The sequence below is a fragment of the Topomyia yanbarensis genome, chromosome 3 (genome assembly GCF_030247195.1).
Source record: "Topomyia yanbarensis strain Yona2022 chromosome 3, ASM3024719v1, whole genome shotgun sequence".
Taxonomy (NCBI): Eukaryota; Metazoa; Arthropoda; class Insecta; order Diptera; family Culicidae; genus Topomyia; species Topomyia yanbarensis.
The window spans coordinates 407,056,795-407,081,732 of record NC_080672.1 but is presented as its reverse complement, the minus strand read 5'-3'; the positions used below and the strand labels follow the sequence as shown (position 1 = coordinate 407,081,732).

The 24,938-nt window shown below is 42.3% G+C and overlaps 2 protein-coding genes across 6 annotated transcripts in view; one reads left to right on the top strand and one right to left on the bottom strand.

Moving 5' to 3' along the window:
- Positions 1 to 852: 852 nt before the first annotated feature.
- On the top strand, positions 853 to 19,130 carry LOC131693035 (uncharacterized). 4 transcript variants are annotated; one of them, XM_058980504.1, is made up of 9 exons: positions 865 to 1,349; positions 13,759 to 13,838; positions 13,905 to 14,122; positions 14,189 to 14,950; positions 15,010 to 15,363; positions 15,416 to 15,808; positions 15,891 to 16,002; positions 17,974 to 18,363; positions 18,412 to 19,130. In XM_058980504.1, the coding sequence occupies exons 1-9, from the start codon at positions 1,146 to 1,148 to the stop codon at positions 18,962 to 18,964; spliced, it is 3,066 nt and encodes a 1,021-aa protein (XP_058836487.1). In that variant the 5' UTR covers positions 865 to 1,145; the 3' UTR covers positions 18,965 to 19,130. The 4 variants fall into 4 exon arrangements, with proteins under 4 accessions (XP_058836490.1, XP_058836487.1, XP_058836488.1 ...); XM_058980505.1 differs by having other exon boundaries at positions 866 to 1,349; positions 15,431 to 15,808; XM_058980506.1 differs by having other exon boundaries at positions 870 to 1,349; positions 15,434 to 15,808.
- The window catches only part of LOC131693036 (uncharacterized), a 26,889-nt gene continuing 20,992 nt past the window's right edge, over positions 19,042 to 24,938 (bottom strand). The window contains exons 3-5 of one of the 2 annotated variants that reach the window (XM_058980508.1): positions 24,382 to 24,808; positions 23,991 to 24,315; positions 19,042 to 21,126 (exon numbers count right to left, since the gene is read on the bottom strand). In XM_058980508.1, the coding sequence (XP_058836491.1) occupies positions 19,903 to 21,126; positions 23,991 to 24,315; positions 24,382 to 24,808 (1,976 nt within the window). In that variant the 3' untranslated portion in view covers positions 19,042 to 19,902. The remainder of the gene's footprint in view (positions 21,127 to 23,990; positions 24,316 to 24,381; positions 24,809 to 24,938) is intronic. The other variant, XM_058980509.1, reaches the window with a different exon arrangement.

Here is a 24,938-nt window from a genome sequence, read left to right as displayed (position 1 = left end):
AGAACGTCACGAAACCGATACGTAACACTACCCAATCGAATTTTTACGGAAGCAATCTGGCTACCCAGGCGATCATTGATCATACGAGCACGTGATCCAGCTAACTCCCAATTAACAATGATTTTCTCCGCCATTGCTAAGCAGAGAGTGTCCTCATTTAAAAGTTTTTGTTGAAGGGATTTATCAAGGGATACGTAGAACATTTTTCAGGACATCTAGCCATGTGAAGCATGTCTATAAATTCAGGTACTATCCCGCCTAAATCGTGACCACTGATCTGGGCTACTATATTATCCCCGGAATTGAACAACCAACTGACAGTGGATGCTTACGGATAGACAGAATTCCTGACAATATTGCTTGGTACTACTTTAATGCCTGATGTTCATTAATCTAACATGATAGATCAATATAGGTTCAGTTTATTTGATCTGATCTTTGGTCGACATCATACAGATTACAGAAATTACGAACTAAAATAGATATCATCGATCACCAATTTACGTCGTCCCGCTCACTAATATGATCATGTTAGACCCGAAAGTTGCAGATTGATCTTGATTAAACCCACATTCGTACGCAATCAAGAGACGTTGCCGTTCCATTTATATTATTGTCTCGTTTTACTTCGTCCAGAACAGTGTGAAAGACATTCCTAATGTTATGTTGTAGAATTCAGGCATCTCATCAGATGTGCACCAATTATTTTTATCATTGTTTCATTATTTAATACTTTCCTACATATTTGCCGAAGAAATTTGTAATGTAAACTTAGAGCAACCGGGACATGGTTGAAAGAAAAATATCATAGTCCTGAAAACCACACCGGTATGAACAGACACGGGTAGCCACCGAGAACCGCGACATTTTAATCGCGAATTTGCGTCGGGCATTTCTAGGGATTCGTTCAGAGTTCACCTGTGAGGGTGGACTGACTGATTCCACTCAGTATTACTACGATAGTCGAGCGGGTGAGAGCAGTGCCGGGAAAAACTTTCCGATGCCCAATTCGGCTAGAAACGGATAACATAAAAATACTTTACTGGAATAGCACCCAATTAGTAATTAATTAGTGTCAATAAACGCGCTTGACGTGAATCGGATATTCATAATACGCAGTAACACGTTTTAAATTGTGCGCGGCAATGAAAGGCTTTGTTTTTGGGCTCCGTTTGTTTGTGAAGTTGAACCATGGGTTGTTGTTGGTTTTGCTGGTTCTAGTGCAAGTTGAAGGATTGCCGAAAGTTTTCCGAAGTAACGAAATATGCGGAGTTTATAACGGACACCGAGTTTATCTCGAGCTTGGAGATCGAGGGCAGCTTCAGGCCACCAATGTAACTGTTGCAAAAGTAAGGATATGGTGCAATGTGTTTGCGACTTTGTATTTATTATTCCTGGTGGAAGTCTGGGATAATTACGACCAAGTGCAGTTTTTCTGTGCTACCCTAATTGGATTATACCCACGGTGTGCGACAAAATGAAACGCTTGTTATTTCGATTTCGCATGCATAATGGAGAAGTGCAACGGACATTAGAAAACAGCTTTCAAATGCCACAACTATGGGACCTTCATCCTACGTTTCGTAACGTTTGCTATTTAGTAACACCGCCACGCCGTTTTTAAATCAATTTAATATTTATAATCAAGTTGAGTTGGGCTATTTCATACTTATACCACAGGGAACATACAGGGTGTTAACGCGAATGTGATACACTCATTTAAGAGCATCTTACTGTAATTTCTGCCACACTATGAGGAACCTTTGTGTACGTTTTTAGAAAGCGATTTGGTGCGAGTAAGGAAGTTGGGAAAGCAGCATATAAGATGCAGAAAATTGACGGATTGTACCGCAATAATATTGCCCACAGATTTGCCAGAAGTGGGTCACTGCTCAAGGCACACGGTGCCATATTTTTTTTTATTAGGAGAATGGTTTACTTTGAACAACCAAATTGATTATCCCTAGTAACAATTGTGGTTTTATAATAGTTTTAAAGCCACCGATAAAACTTAGATTGCAATTGTAGCGTGCTATAAAACTTCAATTGTTACTTGGGTATCTATACGATACTAGCTTTTGTGAGGTACGAATCTTTCAAAAAAGTGGTCATGCTCAAAGCCATGGTCATGCTTTAGAGAAACTATATGGGAACAAGAAATTACCAGTTGTTCGGCAGTGGTACAGGTAAAATTTTCATTTTTCTTTAGCTCTTCTAAATGAATCGGCTGACTGCGGGTGTGGTAGGACGAGGTAGTGGGCCCTATACGTTCTAGGCCTAAATACCACATGCCCTAAAGCAGCCCTGACAAGGCGAGCCAGCGCCGCCTTTAAATAAGCGCTTAGCCCAAATCCCTCTCCTCCCGTTATCCTTCCTTCCTTCCTTCCTTCTGCGGCTGTTCGCCCATCGAAATATGGAAGCTGTTCTTCAATGTCAGCTTCTTTCACCGAACAGCCTAGATAAGCCGTGTAGTGTCGGTAGTGGTTGTTTCAACCGGCTAAGAATTACACTACGGACTACCTGTTTCAGTGGGAAACAGGGAACCCCAATTCCATAGTGTCATGCGACCCGTGCTATGGGTAAAATTGTTGAGGGGGTTTAAAACATTCTCAATGGCGAACGGAGCCTGGGAAGAGTCGGGCGAACTCCCCAGTATGCTGCATTACGCAGCGGAACGTTCACTCTACACACCGATTTTTTTTTCACCGACGATCCACTTAATTTTGCCGAATTTTTGTTGGCTGGGGGTTTGCTGAGACTCTCGGCTGATGGTAGTTCGGTGAAGTTTTGTTGAGTTTCGATTATCAAATTTCGATGTGTACAGATGAACCTGCCCAGAGGCCGTGTGGTATCCGGCCTAGAATTGAGCCACTGGAGTCCTGCTCCCATGTCGTAGGAGGCGACTGAAAGTAGGAGACCCTAAGTCAAGGTGTAGTTCCGTGCCGAGGACTTAATGACTGGAGGGTCTAAAATATGCCAGTCGCGCACGGAGCATTTTGGGTTTTGCCCTTACTGTGTTATGCGAATCTCTGACACAGTGGACCATTATTTTCTTCGCAAATCGTGGGAATCAAATGATCATGTCCCATTTAAACCTGATATGGCTCGCTAAATGCGTTAACATCCCAACTCGCTTGGTGTCCTCTAGTTGTTGTGCAATTTGTGTTGGAGATGAAATGTACAGTTCTCTAATCAACAATGGTTAGAATAGCACAAGTCAATCTCCAACATAAACGTACAGCAACTATGAATTTATCTCGACTCATGCAGGAAGGTAAAGCTTCCATAGCATTGGTTCAAGAAGCGTATTTCCATAAAGGAAACTTCTATTTTGGAAAGTTACTTAACACTGCCTTCATTGCTTACAACAAGACAGGCATGACTAACCCACGTGAAATGCCTCGTGCTTGCATTCTTGCAAATAAGGCTATTGACGCGTGTCTCATATCGGAGCTCACAACTCGCGATATCTGTGTTGTCACAGTTACACTGACTGTCGGAAACGTAGACAAAAAATATGTATATTGTTCAGCATACCTACCGCATAACGAATCATCTCCTTCTGATGATTTCAAAAGCGTTGTATCATATTGTAGCAGAAATGGGCTTCCGCTCATTGTCGGCAGTGATGCGAATGCTCATCACATCATTTGGGGCAGCTCAGACATCAATCTGAGAGGCTCTGAACTGATGGAGTACATAAGTAGTACAAATCTCCATATTCTGAATGTGGGAAACCGACCAACTTTTGCAAGGTCTGGGAGGGAGGAGGTGTTAGACATAACACTTTGCTCTGATAGTATTTTGCATGAACTGGGAAATTGGCAGGTTCCAAATGAAACTGAACCGTCTCTATCCGATCATAAATATATATTTTTCGATCATTTTGATGTTACCTTCAATGTGGTGACATATCGTAATCCTAAATCTACAAACTGGGACCTCTTTTTGGAAAACTTGGCGACTAAATTTCATGGATATTTTCCAACAATTAGTCAACTAGACGACTTAGATGACGTCGTGGATACGACAAACTCATTCATATTAGCATCCTACGAAGAAGCTTGTCCACTTCGTACTGTTAAATCGACTAGGGGAACCCCTTGGTTGAGGGCTGAGCTTGAAAGAATGAAGAAAGTTATGAGAAGAGCTTGGAACCGGCGTCAGCGTGATGACTCCAGGGCTTTCAGGTCAGCTCGTAGTGCATATAAGAAATGTCTTAGATCTGCAGAACGGGCTGGCTGGCAAAGCCTATGCACTAATGTCTCTAGTCTGAACGAGGCTAGCAGATTAAATAAAATTCTCTCCAAATCGAATGAATTTCAGATGAACTCCTTAAAAACCAAAGATGGTGTTTATGTGACGGACGAAAAAGATGTTCTTAATTGTCTCTTCGACACACACTTTCCAGGTTGTATCGATCCGGAGTTGAACAATGTTCACAGATCTCATTCTGGTGATTCGGACTCGTGGGCGTTAGCACGCACATTGGTCTCCACTGAATCGGTCAAGTGGGCAGTTGACAGCTTTGCTCCATACAAATCACCCGGAAAAGATGGAATACTTCCCGTGCTACTGCAAAAGGGATTTGATATTCTTAAAATGTCTTGAAAAAGATTTTGCTTTCCAGTCTTGCTACCGGGTATATCCCGAAAGCATGGCGAGAAATAACTGTTAGATTTATTCCCAAAGGGGGCGCTCAAGCTATGAAGAAGCCAAGAGTTTTAGGCCTATCAGCTTAAGTTCTTTTCTTCTGAAAGCTTTGGAACGGATAATCGATCATCACATCAGGAACGTTAGTTTAGTTGAATATCCACTGCACAAAATGCAACATGCATATCAGTGTGGGAAATCCACGATCACTCTGCTTCACGATGTTGTTTATAACATTGAGAAAGCCTTCTCGCTCAAGCAATCTAGCTTGGGTGTATTCCTAGATATTGAGGGTGCTTTTGACAATGTGTCCTTCCAGTCTATTCTGGAAGCGACGCGCGGTCATGGGATACCTGCATGTATCTCAGGTTGGATAAACGCAATGCTTAGTAACCGCATACTTTGCTCGTCACTGCGACAGGCTGAGATACGGAAGTTGAGTATTTGCGGTTGTCCTCAGGGCGGCGTTCTGTCACCTTTGTTATGGAACTTAGTAGCTGACGGCTTGTTGAAGAAACTCAATGAGCTTGGATTTCCAACCTACGGGTTTGCTGACGATTACCAAATACTAATTACTGGATTTTGCATCGGAACAATCTTTGACTTAATGCAACAGGCATTAAGAGCCGTCGAACAGTGGTGTCGACAGGTTAAACTATCAGTTAACCCAAGCAAAACTTCAATGGTTCTTTTCACGAAGAAGCGAATAACAACCGGAGTTCGTCCCTTGCAGTTCTTTGATTCTGAGCTACTGTGTGCAGATCAAGTCAAATACGTTGGAGTCATATTGGATTCCAAACTGAATTGGTCTGCTCACATTGAGTTCAGAGTCAAGAAAGCGTGCATGGCCTTCGGGCAGTGCAGACGAACTTTTGGAAAGACCTGGGGTCTCAAACCTAAATACATCTATTGGATTTACACGACAATTGTACGTCCAATACTGTCATACGGATGCCTTGTGTGGTGGCAGAGGGGAGAGGTGGTGACAGTCCAGTCAAAGCTAAACCATCTGCAAAGAATGGCGCTCATGGCGTTGACTGGTGCTTTCACCACGACTCCGACTGCTGCTCTTGAGGCACTTTTAAATATCAAACCATTACACATACACTTAAAACAAGAAGCACTATCATGTGCATACAGACTGCAGGTTACTGGGCTTTGGAACAGTAATCATGTTGATCTTGCTACCACTCATACACGATTGTGGTCACAAATGGTTACATGGGGTGAAGATATTCTTGCTCCCAGCGATATTACACTCACTTGTAGTTTTCCTTACAGGACATTCCATGTGAAGATTCCCTCTCGAGAGGAGTGGTTGTCTGGCTTTATGGAAAGACAACAACAAACGCAAGTAGTCTGTTACACTGACGGTTCTCTGATGGAGGGACGTGCCGGTGCTGGTGTCTACTGTCGTGAAATGAGATTGGAACAATCTCACTCACTAGGTAGATACTGTACTGTATTCCAAGCAGAAATCTTTGCGATTATGTGCGGGGTGCAATCGGCCCTTCAACTGAGTTTGTCCGGCAGAGTTATAAAATTCTGCTCCGATAGTCAGGCTGCAATCAAGGCCCTTAGCTCAGACAAATCCCGGTCCAAGCTAGTGATCGCGTGCCGAACCCAAATCGAAGAACTAAGCATTGTCAACACTATCTACCTTGTCTGGGTGCCCGGACATTGCGGTATTACTGGAAATGAATGGGCTGACGAATTGGCCAGGGCAGGTTCAGCGATTGACTTCGTTGGTCCTGAGCCCGCGCTGCCAATTTCGTCAAGTTGGATATGGGAAAAAATACGGTCCTGGGCTTCGTCCGAGCACCGCAATTATTGGAGAAATCTACAAACGTGTCGCCAAACGAAGGCGTTTCTAGAACAACCATGCCCAGTGGTTTCGAAAAATCTCTTACATTTTTCAAAGCTCCACTGCGGCATGGTGACCAGGGCTTTAACCGGCCACTGCAAACTCAATTATCACATGGCAACTATTCAGCGCGCTGAGTCTTTTTCATGTGATCTTTGTGAATCCGACTACGGAACCTCATATCATCTGATATGCAACTGTCCAGCGGTAGCGCAATTGCGATTTCGAGTCTTCAGCCGTCCTTATATAGACGAAACCATGTTTGGTCGACTGAAACTCAGAGACATACTAAAGTTTCTTATCCAATGTGGTAAAGAGCTATAGGCTTATTCGCAGGCAAGTTGAACTACTTGTGAGTTTAACTTACCTGTTGTTTATTTTTGTTTTGTGCTGTTATTTTTCCCACCCTTCCAATTCTACTTCCTCACGCGTCCTTGTCCTTTCCTTCCGCTCAGGAAATGATGAAAACACACGGCAAGGCACAAATCCCCGACTATGTACGGGGAACGTGCCATTTGAGCCAATATATTCTGATTCCTGATTCCTGATAGCTCTTCTAAATGAATCGCATGTCCAATAAGGAACCCATTAGACTTAAAAATATAGTAATACATGCAAAAGGCTGCGTTAATCGGACTGACTATAAACTCTAACAACAATAAATACACGGTAGCTAGTAGAGAACGAATCCGTCTGAACAGTGTTGGTATCAAGGTGAAATGCGATGGGGTACGGTAGAAGCTTGTCGACGGATTAATATATCATGGAACACTAGTGACATGTGATAACGATCTTAGCCGCGAGGTAAAAAAGCGTACAGTAAGATTCCGTTTTTGGCATGCTCCATTTTTGGGAACAAAAGAGTTCCACTTTTGGCAACAAATGGGTTCCGTTTTTGGCAACATTATTTTTGTTCATAGTAAATCTTTTGAAAAATGCTCAATAATCATTTTGTTGTAATAATGGATATCGTTTTTGACTTTATTTCAAAACAAATGAGTCATATTTACTATATTGTGTGGATGCGGGCATAGCGAATAAAACTAAATTTGTTGATTTTTTCTATTGTTTCATTCCATTTCACATATTCTTATATAATTAATGTTCTTGTAACATTTATAACGTCACAAATTGAAAATAAAAGCTTTTAAGGTAAGGTTCCATTTTTGGCACGGTTCCAGTTTTGGCAACTGAAAAAAAAAATTGTTGCCGAAAACGGAATCCTACTGGCTGCGAATGGGATTTTATATATTTTACTATTGTTATCTAAAGTCCCGTGGCCTACAGACGCGCACAAATCTTGCTCTATACAAATCGCTGATACTCCCAGTTGCTCTGTACGGTGATAAAGCATGGCCGTTGAAGGAAGCAGACTATCGAGTGCTCGGTGTGTTTGGGAGAAGAATTCAGCGTTCAATATTTGGCGGCACAGAGAAAATGGAGAATGGACGTATGAATCACGTGCTGGATGAAGTATACAAACATGTGACATTGGAAGGCTGATTAAACACGTAGATTACTGTGGACTGAACATGTAGTGCGGAAGTTAAAAGAGTGACTAGCTAAAGTTATGCTCAGCAGAGAACCTGGAAGAGGGCGTCAACTTCGGGGCAGACCCCGTAATCGAGGAAGAAGGGCGTGCGGTAGGCGTTCAAGGAGGCTGGCAGCACAAAATCGAGTAACCTGAAAATCTGAAACATATACGGACATTATTCGGAGTACTTTGATGCCATTATTATGATGATGCTAAGAAAGTTGGGCGACGTAAAGCATTCCTTTCAAAACTGGTTAAGCTTTAGGATGAAATGTCGAACGATGGTGTGTGCGGTTTGCAATAATTTAGAAATGCGTTTACGGTTAGTGATCAAATACAAGTGCAAAATATTTTGAATGCAGTTTGGGTTTTATGATTTTTTTTTAAGTTTACTGCTTTGACTTTGTCACCCTGTACACATGATCCTGAACATTTTTTTCAAGTAAGCTGTGTTGATATTGAAAGGCTTCTGTCTTAAGAGGGTTAATAAAGGCCATTAGCGTTTACTGTTCACTTTCTATATAGATAGATACCCCCTTGCCGATGTCATTTTAGAGCCATAGTTATATTCATCACACGCAAGGAATACCTGGCTTGTATCTAAGTTCCGGACACTTGTCTGAATCCAAATTCCAAGCCTAAGTCTAGCTCAGGTCCGAACTTAGTAAGGGGAAATAGGATGGGTTTGATTCTAGAACTGGTCCTGATCCAGAAACTAGATTGGCACCATGGACTGGTCCGGATCCGTGATCTGTTCCTGATTTCTATACCTAAATCGGGACCAGGCATCCGGATCCCAAGGCGGAAGTCTGATGCAGAGCAATGCTTCGATTTTTTAAATTTTTTATTGGGCTATCCAACGTACCCAGTCAAAAATTCGCGATTTTCGCTGATTTTTGTTCGTATTCCAACATACAATGGTCAGAATTCTGGCAGAATTATTACTGTTGCATCCATTCTATTTGTACTCTGACTTCTTAAAACTGCGCTTTCCTGTTCTTACTGGTTTTATCGCGTTGCGTTTTGCATACGTACATACAGTTTTTTGTGCGTATAAGAACGGACTTGTCCAAATATATAAAAGGCAAAACGGTAAACGACAAATAATTAAACGCAAAAGTTTCATTTCTGGTATTAAGAATAGCGTTCGTGTGTTGGAAACTCTGTTTTCAATACCAGGAACAAAATTCCTCTCAATTTGAATGGAAAGTACTTCTTTGCACAGACCCGTAGCAATCCTGTTTTGCGTGAGGGGGCGCATTTTTTTATATTAAATTCAACGTCTATTTAAACTTTTTATGCTGTGATTTAGCAAGGGACTGAAAGACAAGAAGTATTTTTTTATATATTAACAGCTATAGTATTTAAGGAAGAGCGAAACGGTCCTGATTCCTGCAGTGGAAGACAAAGGGTTAAGTCTTTAGGAAACTCTAAGCTTGCTCATATTACCCTATTCAACGCTTTTCCAAACATTATTCCTTCACCGTTTCGCTCGATAACGCAAACAAAATGGCTCGCTCTTCGTCGTTAATAAAAAGGAAAAGAAAGAAAATCATTGCCAGAAGACCCACCCCTTGATCAGCAGCTACTACACGATTTGGTCTTTAATATCGACGAAGCGGTTACACAGTATCGCGGCATGGACCCCATGTCGCGCCCCAGGTCCCCGAAACTGCAATATTCGTTTAAGTTGACTTGTGAAGTTCAGATCATGAATACTAACGTTCTTCCGATGCACCTGGAATTTGTGCAGAACCTGGAGGATCTGCAGCTAATAGTATTCTTTGCTGCAGTGGTGTCCGGAAGATGTTTAGGATACCGACTTACACAAAGAGGCGACCCGCCTCAATATCACCGAGATCTCGAACAAACGTGCCGCTATTGAAAAGCTATTGGCTATTGGTGTTCAGAGACGGCAAAAGGTCGGCGAAATTATGTCGTCATGTGGGTGCGATCATTGCACTTACTGATCTTCGCGTGCAGGGAGCTCACCAGTTGACGGAAAAACTCGACACACTAGAACAGCAATAGAGTGTCTTATCAAAATGGTTGAGACGATACACTTTTATGACCAAATCAGCCCGAAGCGAAGTTCTATCGGCTATCGGCGATGTCACTAGCTTTTGGGTCACTATTTTGCGCGAGGAGGAATGAGCAGGTTAAGTTATTGACGAGATGACGACTGAAGCTGACCGTTGCACATCCCACGAATGGCTGCACTTTCAACAGAGCGTTACGTGAACCATGTTTATTACCAGATTCAATCACCTGTGGTACTACAATTCTGCTCTCCAAGGACCCAAAGTACAGACCAAACCCGCATTAAACCATGAGCACCTTCATCACCACTGTAAGCAGAATAGCATCCTATCAGAGGAGCAGAAGGGATACAAGAACAACACACATGACTGCAAACATCAAGCCATCATCGATGCACTCATTGTTGAATGAGTAGTGTGTAACCAACGGAACCTTAGTACGGTCGATATCGATTACAAGAAAGCATACGACTCCATACCGTACACGTTCCTCACCAAGGTATTGGAGATGTATAAAGTTAATCCGGTAACCGCGAGGTTCCTGCGTCAGGCGATGGAGAGGAAGACGACGACTCTGCAGTTCAGAAGTTGGAAAGACGTGTTGCAGTCTAGAATGTTCAGTAGGCAACTCAATCGAAACAGGCATGACTATCAGATAAGGTATGAAGAAAGCTCGCCGGAAGAGATTACCCATACCTTCCACATGGACGATTTGAAGATATGCAGCTTTATTCTGTATAACGATGGATTGCATTTTCGAACGAATGTGATTTGCATTCTCAATAACGACAGTAAAATCAAATGGGAGCATGCTTTGATCGAACCACGTTCGTTCGGAAATGCGATCCGTCGTAATTCAGAATGAGGCTGATGATGACTCGACGGAACGACTGGCTGTAGTCATCAAACTAGTCGAAAGGATTAGTGACGACATCGGCATGGCGTTTGGCCTAGAGAAATTCCGATCTGATCAGCTACTACCAGGGCGATTAATCGACAGGCTGCGAGATCGACGAAGGCGTGATCATTCGGAACATGGTTCTTTTCTGAACGCGGGAAATAAGGTCAGAGCAATCAACACGTTTACTGTCGCCGCGTTGACCTACAGTTTCGGCATCGTCAGATGTGGAGCCGGACTGACCTGGAATATCTTGAGAGAAAATTGAGGAAGGCGTTTAGACTAGCGGAAATGCATCATCCGTAGTCGGCGCTGTAAAGATTCACATTGCCAAGGGACAAGAAATAGTTGACATCCAGGCACTATGCGTAGTGCAGGTGCTACGATTGCGAGAATATTTTGCGGAAAGTGCAAACCGTCATGGACTATATCAAGTAGTTTGTGCTGCGGACCACAACCAATTGCAATATGCAGACTGCGGAGGAGAAGACTGCACAGTGGAATTAGAAAGCACGATAGCTACTTTAGTGAAAAAATAACCTCCTTCGGGCCACTCGACTCCTGCATGGAGGAAGCCCATTAACTGGTGTTTCCATCGCTAGGTGGCACTGTAGGAATCAGTTTATCACTGAAAATGTTAATAAGAAAGATAGTTTGTCTACAACTTTGTCGAAAACTGCAAATCAATCCAACTTCCTTATGGGAAGTTATTAAATTTTTAATAAAGTTATGTCTGAGTCAGTTTTGCATCCCAAGTAGCAATTCAAGTTCCATAGCACACTACAAGTGCATTCTAAGTTTTAAGAAGGTCCTCAAGAGTACCATAAAACCACAATTGTTACTAGGGATGAGACCTAAAAGCACATTGTATCAGTAATCGATTTCCACGAACTTTTTATTGCGAAATACTAGTTGGGTTTAGTTGAAAGTTGACAGAATTTGAGAACATACTATTTGCCATTTTTTACCTAGCAACTTTTAGTTGTACATTTCACCACCTAGAGGGCGCCAGCACTAGCTACTTAGCGGAAAGAGATAGAAATTAGGTGCCTTCCTTAAAGTTGTAGAACAAATCTTTTCCAATAATTCTTGTTAACATGTCGTTATTATATCTCTTTTCTTATAAAATTTAGTTTTGGCGCCATCTATGCGGTAAAATATGCAACTGAAATTTTGTGGTCAAAAGATGACTCATATGATGTACTAAAATAGTTCCAAACATACTATTCAGTTAAACCCAACTATTATTTCGCAAAAAAAATAAAGTTCGTGGGAATCAACTAATGATTCACCACCATATGCTGTTAGGCCCCATAATAAACTGGCTAAGACAGCATTTCATTAAAAGTTTTATAATTTCTCCTAAGAAATTTAAATAGATTTGCAGTTGCAGGTAAAAAAAAATTCTTTCTAATTTTCACTTGCAGTGATAAAAAATTTATAGCGGTGAAAATGCAACTTAGTACGCTGTTTCCAGGTAAACTATCGAAAAATCACATACAAACTTCGAACACGTTGGTCTAGTAGCTAGATTCGTCGGATTTGGATCAGAGACTCTTGATAGGACTAAGAATCGACTCAGGATGGGCCGACTGAGTTTTCAAAAATTTGAAAACTGGGCAGTCTAGTGCTTAACCCCACCAGTTGGAGCAGCAGTACGTCGGCAAGGCTGCATAGAAACTGTGGCTCAAGCGAGGTAAACACTCTTTAGTGATCGAGTCTGACATGATAGAGTCTGGATAGAATAATGCCGACGGGGAATTGCAGGAAGTATGTTTGCCACCAAGACGTCAAGGACATATGTCATTCGCCGCACGACCTCATTCTGTCAGGTTGCTGAATAGTAGCTAACGCAGCATACACCGAGCGTCACAATAGCGTTGCTGAGATTTTGCACCAGCAATTAGCGCAGCAACACGGTCTTTTGTAAAAGATTGTGCCGAACTACCGTTATCTGCTGTGCCTGTTCTGGGAAATGCCCGTTTCAAGCTGTACTGGGATCGCACTGTTCTATCGGATCAATTCCTGTACCACAACCGCTCAGTTTTCCTGGTCTATGACAAGCCTCGACGTCGCTGTTCCACGGGAACACAATCTGGTAAATACTCACGATGGAAAAATTGCCAGATATCGCCCGCTGGTCGGTTACATGGTAGCAAACCGCCAACACATACATGCGGATCGCTTTGTTTTGTGATAATTTGCGGCGGTGAAATTTTGGGTCGGTACTAATTAGCACAGTATAAACTATACAAATAGATAACTTTATTGCCTTTTATTTAATTATTCCTTAATTTCTTTCCTTTCTTTCTACTGTTTATTTTAAGTATGAGAAAAATGCGTGGTACGACGGAAAACGCGTGCCCCCCGTTTCCCCTTTAGGTTGCTACGGCTTCTTCTTTGCACAGTTAAGAATCGAACATCACCTAACATTGTGTAGCATGGTAGAATTCTCTTCGGTCTACACGGGGATCACATAACGTTTTCAGGTTCTATGTGGTCGTCATCCCTTTTAACGTTGACCATGGCTGCAACTGGTGCGGGGAAACTATGACACATATTTTTTCAAGGGAAGCTTATTATAAAAATTTTGTTCTTCAACTTTTCCCTCCAACCAGTTACACAAAATGCATTTATTATTTCATTTTAACTCTTCGCGATATCCTCAAACCTCTACAAAACATTGTCCGGCCGTTCCATAATAGCATGTCAATCGATCGTATCAAACTAATTTGCGAAACGTATTTTCCTTGTGTCTGGACAATTACAGCACCTCAATCGAACCGCATCCACCGTCTGCACCCTCGAACTGGTCACATGTCCGTCATGTAATCTGAAAATCTCATTAAGGTAAGCGCCACACGCACCAGTGTTGACCGGGTGGTAATACTTTTAACCGTTTCGTAATTTTTCCAGCTATTCAAACTTTCCCACCAAATGCTCCATTCGCAACGAGCTACCGTGTCGGTGCGATTATCTGGAATTTTCTGAACCTCCCTTCGAGGAAGACCAGTCCCGACGACGCAACTGTGGAAATGACGTAATCTATCAATCGCAGACCCGTTCGGTACTAATCAAGTTCATACATTGGAATAACCACACCCATGCTTTCACTTTGGAGTACGTCGCGGAAAGTACGGTTGATGATTTTTAGATGAGTTTATGATAGAAATTTTATTTACTATTATTTCTCGCCATAGGAAACCGCGAATCACTGCAAGGTGATCCAGGACAATACTATAATCTCACCGGAATGCATTCTAGAATCATAACAACTCCCTACTTTCCGTCATACTATCCGAGAGACTTTGGAAAGGAATATGTGTTAAATTGTAATGTGGATGCTTGCAGGATAAACATAATCTTCAGTGATTTTCAGCTAGCGAAAACTTCTACGATGGAGTTCTACGACTGGAATGGACAACGGCTGGGAGCAGTTTCAGGTGTGAGTTTTCGACCGCCGGTGGTACAGAGTACTGGTCCCTCAATGATAGTTAGATTTTTTGCTAATGGAGGCTCTGGACTAGGCTACCGTGCGAAAGTATCGTTTTTGACAGAGGAAAGTGCCTCAGAACCGTCGGTACTACCGGATACCAACTGTGGTGGTATGGTGGAGAACATTGGCGGGGCCATCACAATGATGAACATGGTGCCTAGCGATAACGACTCCAAGATATTCGACTGTATCTGGTTGGTGAAACCCCCGAATACCTATGCGCATCTTAAGACGCACCTGTCCCTGAAGATTAACACGCTGGAAAAGATCGGGCCGAATTCCATGTTGACTATGATTCAGGGTACGACTTCGAACAATGCAGTGATGGATGTGGTTCGATCCAGTATGCAAGGAAACGGAAGGAACTACGTGGTTCCGTTGACGACGGGATTTTATATACATTTGAGGGGGACATTCACAATATATACCAGAATGGCTTTGGTGTATGCGGCCTTTAGTTATCTTGGTAAGTAGGTAGAAGAGGTTATTGAATACACTAATTATTTCAATTATATCGTACTACAGATTGCTATATGGGATCTGAATATCTCTGTCAAAATCGAAAATGCATCCCAATCCAGCTTCACTGTGATGGTTTTGATCACTGTGGGGATGGAAGCGATGAACCAGAAAGCTGTGAAGCTCAATGGGAGTCTGATGTGGTGGATCGCCGATGGTATTCGCATACACCGAACTATTACTTTCCTAAGATGGATCGATATCCGGATCTTCGGACTGCTACTACCATCTTTATTGCAAGTTCTCTAGGTTTAATAGTTTTAATTTCAACACTGGTTATATTGCTGTATCGCTCTGGAAATCGCGCACGCCAGCAACGGGAACTGCAAAGTCAACTACAGACCATCAGTGATTTATTAGGTGAGTTGTCCCTCTCATTTTACATGATGTGGCGATTTGGAAGGATTTGTAGTGACTGTTATTCAAGTAGATAATAATTCGCGTGGCGCTGAAGAACTGGACGATCCACCGATGTATGAAGCTCCACCTGACTATGATGAAATAATCAAAGTAGGAATGGATGACGATGTCAAGCGAAAACGAAGAAGACATTCGTCGTCTTCTTCCGGAAGGCGGAGCCGGATGAGACGAGCCCGTAGACCTAGTAACGTTTCCGATAGTAACAATCCGATTCTTGAGGTTTGGCTACCACCAGAATCGAATGATATTCCCTCAACTAGTGGAACGCTGCATGTACCCTACGGTGGTGATAACCAACGAAGTCTAGATCTAGAGGACGACATTTCATACGATTCACACTGGAATCATCAGGAATCGAATGCTTTCATGTCTACCCGTGTCATAGGTGAGTGTGCGTCTCTGTGCGTGAATTTACTACATTTGAGAGGATTTTGAAAAATTGCGTTGACATAGAATGGCGTTTACAGAAGCTGCAGCGTCGTGTTCGACGGGCCAAAACCTCATCAATGGCACGGCAACGTCCAGCAGTGCAACTAATGTACCACCAGCGTACGATGAATCGTTGTTCTACCGGAATCGGTGAGTAACTCTTTTTCAAATTTTAAACTCTCCTTGGTGAGCAGGGTAACTTTCGGTGAACCAAATTGTCTTGATGAAATTAACGCAGTGCTGAATTTTTGTTCGTTTCTACAGTAGGCGAAGAATAGTACCGATGAAGTAAGTTTTGTTTATTTGCTTTGTTGTTAACAAGTGGAGCGATACAGTGTGCGATACTGAGAGATTTTTAGCTTTGGTCTGGGTGAGATGAGAAGGTAGACTGATCGTCTTGGAGTTAACTAGGAAAAGGTAGTTCGAATAATTTTTATCTTTCTCATCTCCTTTCGTCATCCGATATACTGCAGTCAGGAACAGCTTGTACCGGAGCTGGAATTCAGCTGTGGTTGTCTCGATGTTAAAACTAGGCTCACCTGAGGTCTCATGCGGAAAATACTTCGCCTTGGGCATCTGTAGAAATTTTGCTATTGTTGTTGTTAATTTTAAGTTTAACCTTTTGGTCATTCGCCTTTTAGTGTTTTAGTTTCATGTCATTAATGTTACATTTAATTAAAGAATGATAAAATTGTTTTTTGGAGTGGTTCTGGGGGTGCTAGCTTGAATTGGTTTTCTTGTTTCTTGGCCACGAGAGACCTATTCAGCACCAGAAGGGGTGTGACGGAGGGCCAGCAGTGAGTTGGGATTGTTGATTGGTTTGTGGCCGGTGGATTGGTCCATGGGTCCATGGGTCTTCAGCGCTAGGGTGGTTTTATAGAGGGCCAGAGGTTGGTAGGTTGGTTGGAGGACACTGGTTTAGGTTTTGTTGTGTCGTTGCTCTTGATTGGGTCACGTGCGACCTTTCCAGCACCGGGAGCGTGGCAGAGGGCCCATCGTTAATGTGGTTGTGGAGTTTAGGCTTATATGTTGTCAAATAGTTCAGCATCTTTCAGAAAGTTAAGGACGACCTCTTCCTTTACAGGGACGTTGGCTAGGATGGCGTGGATTGAAAGGATGGTGCGGGCGTATCTTTCTCGAAGGTCCTTGAGTTCAAGACAGCTGGAAAGAATGTGTTCAACTGTCTTCCGGGTCTGACAGGTAGTGCATATGGGAGGTTGGATGTTGGAAATAGTGTGGGCGTCTGAGATCTCGGTGTGCCCGGTCCGAAGTCTGGATAAGACCCTTTGTTCTCTCCAGACTTCGTGGTCGTCCCATTTTTCGTTCAAAGTCGTTTTATTTCCTGAAGGCATCCTGTGAGGTCTACCAGTGGTTGATAAAGTTGTTGTTAAGGGTTTGGGTGAAATGTCGGATGATGTCGGCAGCTGCCAGGTGGTCGGCGTCTACGTTACTCCATATGTTGCAGTGCCCGGGGATCCAGCAGAGGATGGTGAATGGATCAATGTTGATTTCAATGGTCTGGACGAATGAGTGTCGGGATTGGTCAGCTTCAAGCGCGCGGAGTACCCAAAGGGAGTCGGTGAAGAAAAAGGTTGCTGTGCTTTCTGGTTTTTGAGATATGACTAGGACGATGGCAGAGGATTAGGCGGAGAAAACGGAGCATTCGGGCTCCGATTCCAACCTTGTTATCGTCTGGGATAGCGTTGTGTTGATTTGAGAGGATTTCGCGTTTCAGAGGCGTGGCCAAATTCGGTGAAAGCGTGGGAGCGGTGGTAGTTGGGATCTGGTGGAATTCCTGATATATTACTTCGGCTGTTTCATTGGTTACAGACTCTTCGTTTCCGAGTGTTCTTTCTAAGATTGCTCGTCGGATGAATACCAGGACGATGTTGCTGCGTAAGGGCAGTAGGCCTGCTTCAATGCATGCACGTTCTTCATGTGTGCTAGGTGGTAGTTAGGAGGGCATTCGAACAGATCCATTTTATAGAGGTGCTAGGATGTGGTTCAATCCGTCGCGGCTACGTCCGGACATTTCGATCCCTTAGTAGATCCGACTGTGGCTTATCGCTTTGAACGGCATTTACATTAACGTAAACTCGTAAATACCAAACTTATTTTCAGCATCTCATCCGCGAAGATCGTAAGCCACTCAACATCCACGTCCGACGACAGCATGCCTAGAGGCTGCTCTGAGGAAGCACCCAATGTCACACCATCGCCGAAGGAAGCTTCCGAGCAGTCCACCTCCCGTATACCACCACCGACCGAGAGAAGCAATAGTAATAATACACGATCATCTACTTCCTTCGATGCCACAGAGAAGCCTCAACACATATGGAGTGAAAACACTCGTCGCCAACGGCTCTGGTTGACGTTTGGGAGCGATGAATTTCAGTTTCCTGCTGCTTCTACCAGCTACTGTGAAGCGCTCGATTCAATAGATTTCAGCCGAGTACGAGCTATCGATGCCTATCTTTTAGCATGCGAGTCAGCTTCCAATAATAAACAGAGGTAAATTCGATTTCTAGCAGATGCACGAATAAAATATTTTTCTTTTAGTTCACCCGAAGATAACAGCCAGAATAAGATGGGTGTTACTGGTTGCCCGCCGATTTCATCAACATCGTCTGTCCTGAAAAACCTTCAGACCGACTCTTCAACAAGTATTGCATCAAACGGCCAAGGCTATACGGCTAAGAACTGTCACTGTTGCAAAGAAAAGCTGAGTTTACAGGACTCCCTGTGTCAAAACTGTACTTCTGTCCGACAGACTTCCATACCAGCTGTTATCTGCTCTACATGCGGGGGAAAGATATCTCTTCAGGAAAGTCTGAATTTGTCTCGTGAAGCGAACCAACAGACTACTACTGGTGGCAGTGATGGAGAGGTGCCGCTACCATCAGGGCCGACTGTGAAGTTGTGCAATTGTTTTCCGCAGTTTGGTTCGCCGAATAAAATTTTGCGAGCAGGATCAGCGAATTATATTCCGGATAGGGCGTGCTCAATCGATCTGATAGAGACTGGGTATGCACGGCGAAGTGTGGCCAACTTAGCCAGCAGCTTCGAGGCGTTCTTTAATTCACACATTACAGCTCGGAAACCTGATATATAGAACTCATTAGACTTATGTACCTACCTATAGGTTTGTGATAATTGTTCGGATATTTAAAATAAAATTTAACGAATGTATATGGAGCGGATGTTCCCTTAAGTATTTATGATCATTTGGTTGTTCTAACAATAATAAAAAATATTTGTCATTAGAGCCTAGCAGCTAATGTTATGTCTTCTATCTCAGGGTAAATAACAAAAATACTTTTTTCTAAGGAAAAACTCCTATCCAATTAGTTTTGTGGAAAAAGATAGTTCTCTCATCTTCTATGGATTATTTGCTACGTTATACTATTCACTGTTGTGCCAGTGACCATTTTACATTGATCTAGTTTTTGTCTTTAAAGTGGTTTATACTCTAGGAAATGGAAAGGTACAAATTTGGCTGCGAAGGATACATTGGGAATTAGATTTACACTTTACTTGTCGTCATTGTATCGAAATCACAATCATGTGTATTCATAGTGATACTATAATGGAGACGCTTGGAGATAGAGAGAAGGGATAGGGTAGTTCGAACACGCTTCGTGAGGTCGGAATCGTTTGCCTTAGTTTTGAACAAGCAGCATTCGATTCTCCGATCGAATTGTTGGGGTAGTTTCGTAGAAGATAATAGCATTAATAATAATAATAATTCAGAGATCATTCAAAGTTTGTGATGAACAGTTTATAACTTTATCTTTCAACCAAAATATATGATTTTGGCAAAAAAAGAAAAGAAATCCTTCAAAATTTATGTGGAACACATTCCAGAATGATAATTTGTTACTACTCAATTATTCACTTTAGAACTTCAATCGGATCCAACTAACTAATGGTTTAGGAATGAGATTCAAGAAGGGCAAATGGTTACTGAATCCTACTTATGAGATTATTTCAACTTATCTTACACTTATTGTCACAATATCTTTCGAACCCCACCCTTCAATTCAGCACAGCCTAACCTCCCTTTTTCCGCAAGCAATAACAATACTTCCTCAAGTAATCCACATGCATACATTCGCTTTGACTAGCATATTCGTTCAGCCGACTGATCGATCCGGTAACCTCAAACGTGTTCTGCTTGTAGTAGTGCCTCACGGTGGACTCGAACTTGCCACTGCCCGGTTTTCCATCGAATATTAGCAGATAGTCGTTGTGGGGTATTTCCGCGTTCGAGTATTTGGCCATTTTGGCAAGCGAAATCGATTTCAGCTGCATTCTGGCACACAGTTTCTTCGTCATATTCTTCTGTTGTTCTGATAAGTCGTGATTGATCGAATCAATGACGAATGTTATCGCCTCTCGTACAATTTTGGAATTTTTATCGATCTTCTGGAAATCCGCGCAGGTGCACCAATGCGAAGCAATGGACGTCTCTTCGCAGGATCTATTCCAAGGCATTTCCTGAAACAGACTCTGGCAGTTGGCGCAACTGAGCGGTGCTGGTAGGTTGTTGATTCGTTCAGACAGCTCCAGCACATGTTTGAGGGTAGCATGAAAGTCGTACGGATTTGTTAATCTATTCCGATTGATTTTCAACGCTTGTACTATTTCTGGATGCTGCTCTTTAAACCATTCCGGCAACCAGATGAATATGAAAGGAAGTCTTTCCTCTAGCCATCCGGTCAACAGTGAACGAACAGCACCAAATCGAATCCCGTGATCGCTAAAGAATACCACCATACTGTTGTTCAGAATGCCTCTATTCTCCATCTCCTCAATGTAATACTTGATCCGCGAATCCATACAGGAAGGATCGCTGATGTCATTGTGACTGAACGTATTGGTCCAGAAAAGTCCGAAGCTAGCTTCATCCTTGTAGAAATCAGCAAAATCCAATGCATACTGGTAAATAAAATCCGCGTAGTTTTGGTATCCCAGGCAGAACGTTAGAGAATTTTTCGTTTTCTTGGTCAAATGTTTCTCCGCAGCCAGAGCGATCGGTCGCAGATAGTAATCGGTCGGTTGCTTGACGAAGCCAAACTTGTGATAGTTGAATGTGTTGATACTGGCTTCATCCTCGGCGTACGCCGTTGCGTATCCACTGTCGGCAAAATAGTTCCAAATGAAGGGACAAGTTTCCAGTTGACCCACCTTGCGCGGATTACACACATCGTACGCGAGAGTGTTGTTGTAACCGGTCAGGATCGCCATCAGATTGGGATAGGTGTTGTCGTCAATCTGAAATAAAAGTACATCCATTATTACTATTGTCTTAATTATTAAAAATGATCAGGGACGACCAGAAAATTCGACATTTAAACCCGACGGGTTCGGGATCGGCTTCTCCAAATCCAAAACCATTGATTTTCGTATCGGATCGTGGTTTTGAGCATGAGTTTGAGCTTGTGTGACCACCCCTGACTGCTACTCCGTTATCGATCGGGACTAGCTGAAGTTGCACAGGGAATCAGTAGATAAATATGCTTGGGAGTAGCGAAACATCTTTCAATGTGCAACTCCTGGTAATCCTAAAGTGTTTACTGATCAATACTGCCCGGCCCGAACGTAAGGGAAGGAAAGGGAAGGAATGTTAGTTCAATACTTGCTTTTGCAAGAGACAGTGTATACTACTGCGCACTCCACAAGTATCACGGGAGGAGGATATTTGTTAGTAAGTATAGAAGTTGGATTCTGCTTCTTCTTTACCGACGCCAGAGAGGTAACTCAACTATCTGGACTAGATATCGATCAATCCATCAAAAACTAATGGGCCGTGGACCAACGGATTTACTTCCCTTCCGAAGGAAGACGTGACCACAGATCTTTCCACCTCAGAAAAATTTTAATGACCTCGGCTGGAATTGAACCCAGACCAACCGCAATGAGTAAGCATAAGCGAACACGCTTACGCTTACTCAACCACCGGCACCGTCCACATGATTTGGTTTTCTTAGTATGTGTTATACATAACATAAAGATGTGACACAAGGTGCTAAAGCGCACTAAAATCCTTTCAAGGGGCCGTGGACAGGAATACCTTGATTTTTGTTCCGTGAACAAGCGACATTCTCTATGTCCGTCCCTTCACCAGCACCTACCCGCGATGTCCACGTGGACTTTTCCCATTTTTTGCCCGGTAATTTCATAAAAGAGTTTTAAATTCCAAGAAACTCTGCGTTTTTCCAATGTATTGGACTACATTGATGTTGAATGTTATCCTAAAACGCATATTTTGTTAATCTTTGTCCACATAATTTTATTTTTTTACCTTTTGAAAAAATATAGCATTTTTGAACAAATTCTGCTCAATAAAAGTTTATAGAATTTGGAATTGACGAAATTACAGAAGATTGGAACAAATGTTTCTGAAAGCAAAATTGTGTAAAGTCAGTTACAGAACAGTATGTACGATTTAAATGATTCTTACTATTGGAGGAAAAATTGGAAGGAATAAAGTAAGCGCCTATTCCAATGATGGTGCAAATTTGTTCTACATTCTGAAAAAGGAAAAAAAATATTCAAGAGACCGCGTGGTCAATTCTCATACCCCCACCCCCCATCACCATGGACAAGCCTGAACTTTTTCCTAAACCCCCCCCCCTCCCCACCCTCTCTTAAACTGTTCACGTGGTATGTGGACGGCTTCCAATCCTATTTTTCATTGGATTGTCTGTTCTAAATTATTCACTTAGGGTTCGTTCTTAAATTATGTCGCTTATCTTCAGTTTGAATAGCTCGTGACGTACTGTGAATTATCGAGATAAAAGCCAAAAACCAATTTGAGACGTACTAGTGGGGTAAGGATAATAAAACCAACAACTATTTCGAATATGCTTGGACGTAAAGTGAATTTTAGACTTTTTATTTCTTATCTGCGAGACACGGTTTATGAAACAAAAATCCATAACGAATATCACGTAACATCGACGATAGAGCAGTGGGATTAAGGCCAAGTTCCCTCTGGGTCGTGCAAAACTGAGAAATAACATTAATTTAGACACAGAGAACAGACGTCCTTCTCAAGCGTAAAAATTGAGTAAAAAATTTACGGCACATCCAAAGGTAATTGTGATGGTACCACCAGAGGTGGTTCTGTCATTATTCCGTTTAGTGCCTGAGTTTTATTGAATTCATAGTAGACCGCGCAATTGATGTCCAAGTTATCGCTCGAAATTTTTAAAAGGTGCTTTTATATTGAAACGTTAGTCGTAGTCACGACAAAATCAACTTTTAGACATTATAAAAAACCATCATCATAAGCTAGATCAATTCTTCCGGAAAATCTGTGTAAACATTCGAATAAAAGTACAGTAATCATCAGCATCGCACTCAATTTTGCACACGTGAACAATCATTGTGTCCAAGCTTGTATACAAGCTCCGTTTACCGTTGCTGGAAGTCTTCTGACCGATCATAGCACCGGCTAGCGGTAAGTTCCTACTTGCTAGAGGAAAGTGGGTACACTTGATCCCACTTTTGTTTTTTTTTCTCATAACTTTTCAATGAAATAATAAATTTAATTGCGAAATTCGCCATTTGATTATTTTTATTTGTATGTGTTGTGAAACTTTTTATTCGAAAAACCTCGTTTTCCAGACAAATGTTCTTAGGAAGTAATCGTATTTGAAAATAATCATATATAATTAGTTCGACGATTTCATACATTCGTTCAAAGAATTTGAAAAAAGATCGTCGAGATGGATTTAAACATATATTTTATAACTTTTCCAAACTAAATGTAATAGATTAGATTTGTTTTTTAAACACCATAAACGACCAAATTTTTCATTTTCACTTTATATTGTGATAACTTTTTGTGTATAGATTATGAGATATGGCCAGGAAATCAAATATCCCCAAGCATCAAGCGTCCTCGCTCTCCCCTAGTGCCTTCATCAGCTTTTACGATGTTCATTATTAGTCGGTTGATTAGTTTTAGACCTAAGAGACGTAAATTAGGATCAAGACAAGCGGACTCAATGCAAAATTTATTAGGTTTTGATGATGCGATCTGTTGCAATGTGGAAAAGTCGATTCCTTTCAAATGAATTAAAAAAATATGACCACTCTTTTTATCTTCTAGCATACTATAAAAAGCATACCTTATTGTATCCCTTCAGCTCGAACCAACCCGTATCGTACAGGTGCTGCGCGGTAAGAGGCATCGCTCGAATCAAATTCAATCTTGAAATACTGTCAATTCCGACTAGTAGAACACTCAGTGGTCGCTGTTTGTAGCTCTGACGGAAGCGGTTCAACCGCTGCTGTACTGGCGGATTCGATCGGATGAATGCATGGGCATTGGTGTACACAGCCTTGCGGGTTTTACTGTTAGCCGAAACGCTACCTTTGCAGCGTACCATCACTCCGTTGGTGACGTTAGATGACAGTAATACGTCATGTGTGAAATATGTGCACTCACTTAATCTGGTAATTATAGAAAGTGAATCTTTATTAGTATCAAACTTAGCGTTGAAACGCAAGACTACTTACGTATAATCGTTGTCAGCCTTTTCGTTGATTCCGGAACGTTCGATGCTCTGGTAGCAGCAGTCGATGAACTTCATGTAGTGCGGCAGATGGCTGGTGACGCGATCCCGATGGAACCGAAGTAGCACCGTGTCGTTTTCGAATGTCTGCTCGATCGAGGTGAGTGGCTGCTTCGGGGAACAGGGCTCGAACCGCTCCTTGTGGAACAGTCGCATCACATCCTCCGCCAGCGGATCTAGGTCTAGCATCTTACATTCCGGACTCCAAACAAGGAATCCCTTTGGCACTACAGTCGTTTGGTTGGCGTTGGGGTTGATACCGTTGGAATGATCGTGGTTGGGTTGCACCGAGCGATGAGTTGAAGTGTGTGGAATAACGGGAATGATTTGGTTGGTTGTGGATTGTAATACTACTTTCGACGAGGCTAGGCCTTCGGGCAGCGTTAGCGTGGAGCAGGTTATGCGCACGATTTTTTGGATGTTTGGATCGTTTAAATATCATATACATACACATAGAAACCAGCGTGCAATACAGAGTATGTGCAATGTTTGCCAGGATTT

Bases quoted from the DNA above. Each gene is read 5' to 3' on its own strand.
- LOC131693035 (XM_058980504.1), top strand. From the start codon at position 1,146: ATGAAAGGCTTTGTTTTTGGGCTCCGTTTGTTTGTGAAGTTGAACCAT. The intron at 14,123-14,188 runs GTACGGTTGATG...TTCTCGCCATAG, and splicing joins TTTGGAGTACGTCGCGGAAA to GAAACCGCGAATCACTGCAA. The intron at 18,364-18,411 runs GTAAATTCGATT...TTTTTCTTTTAG, and splicing joins GCTTCCAATAATAAACAGAG to TTCACCCGAAGATAACAGCC.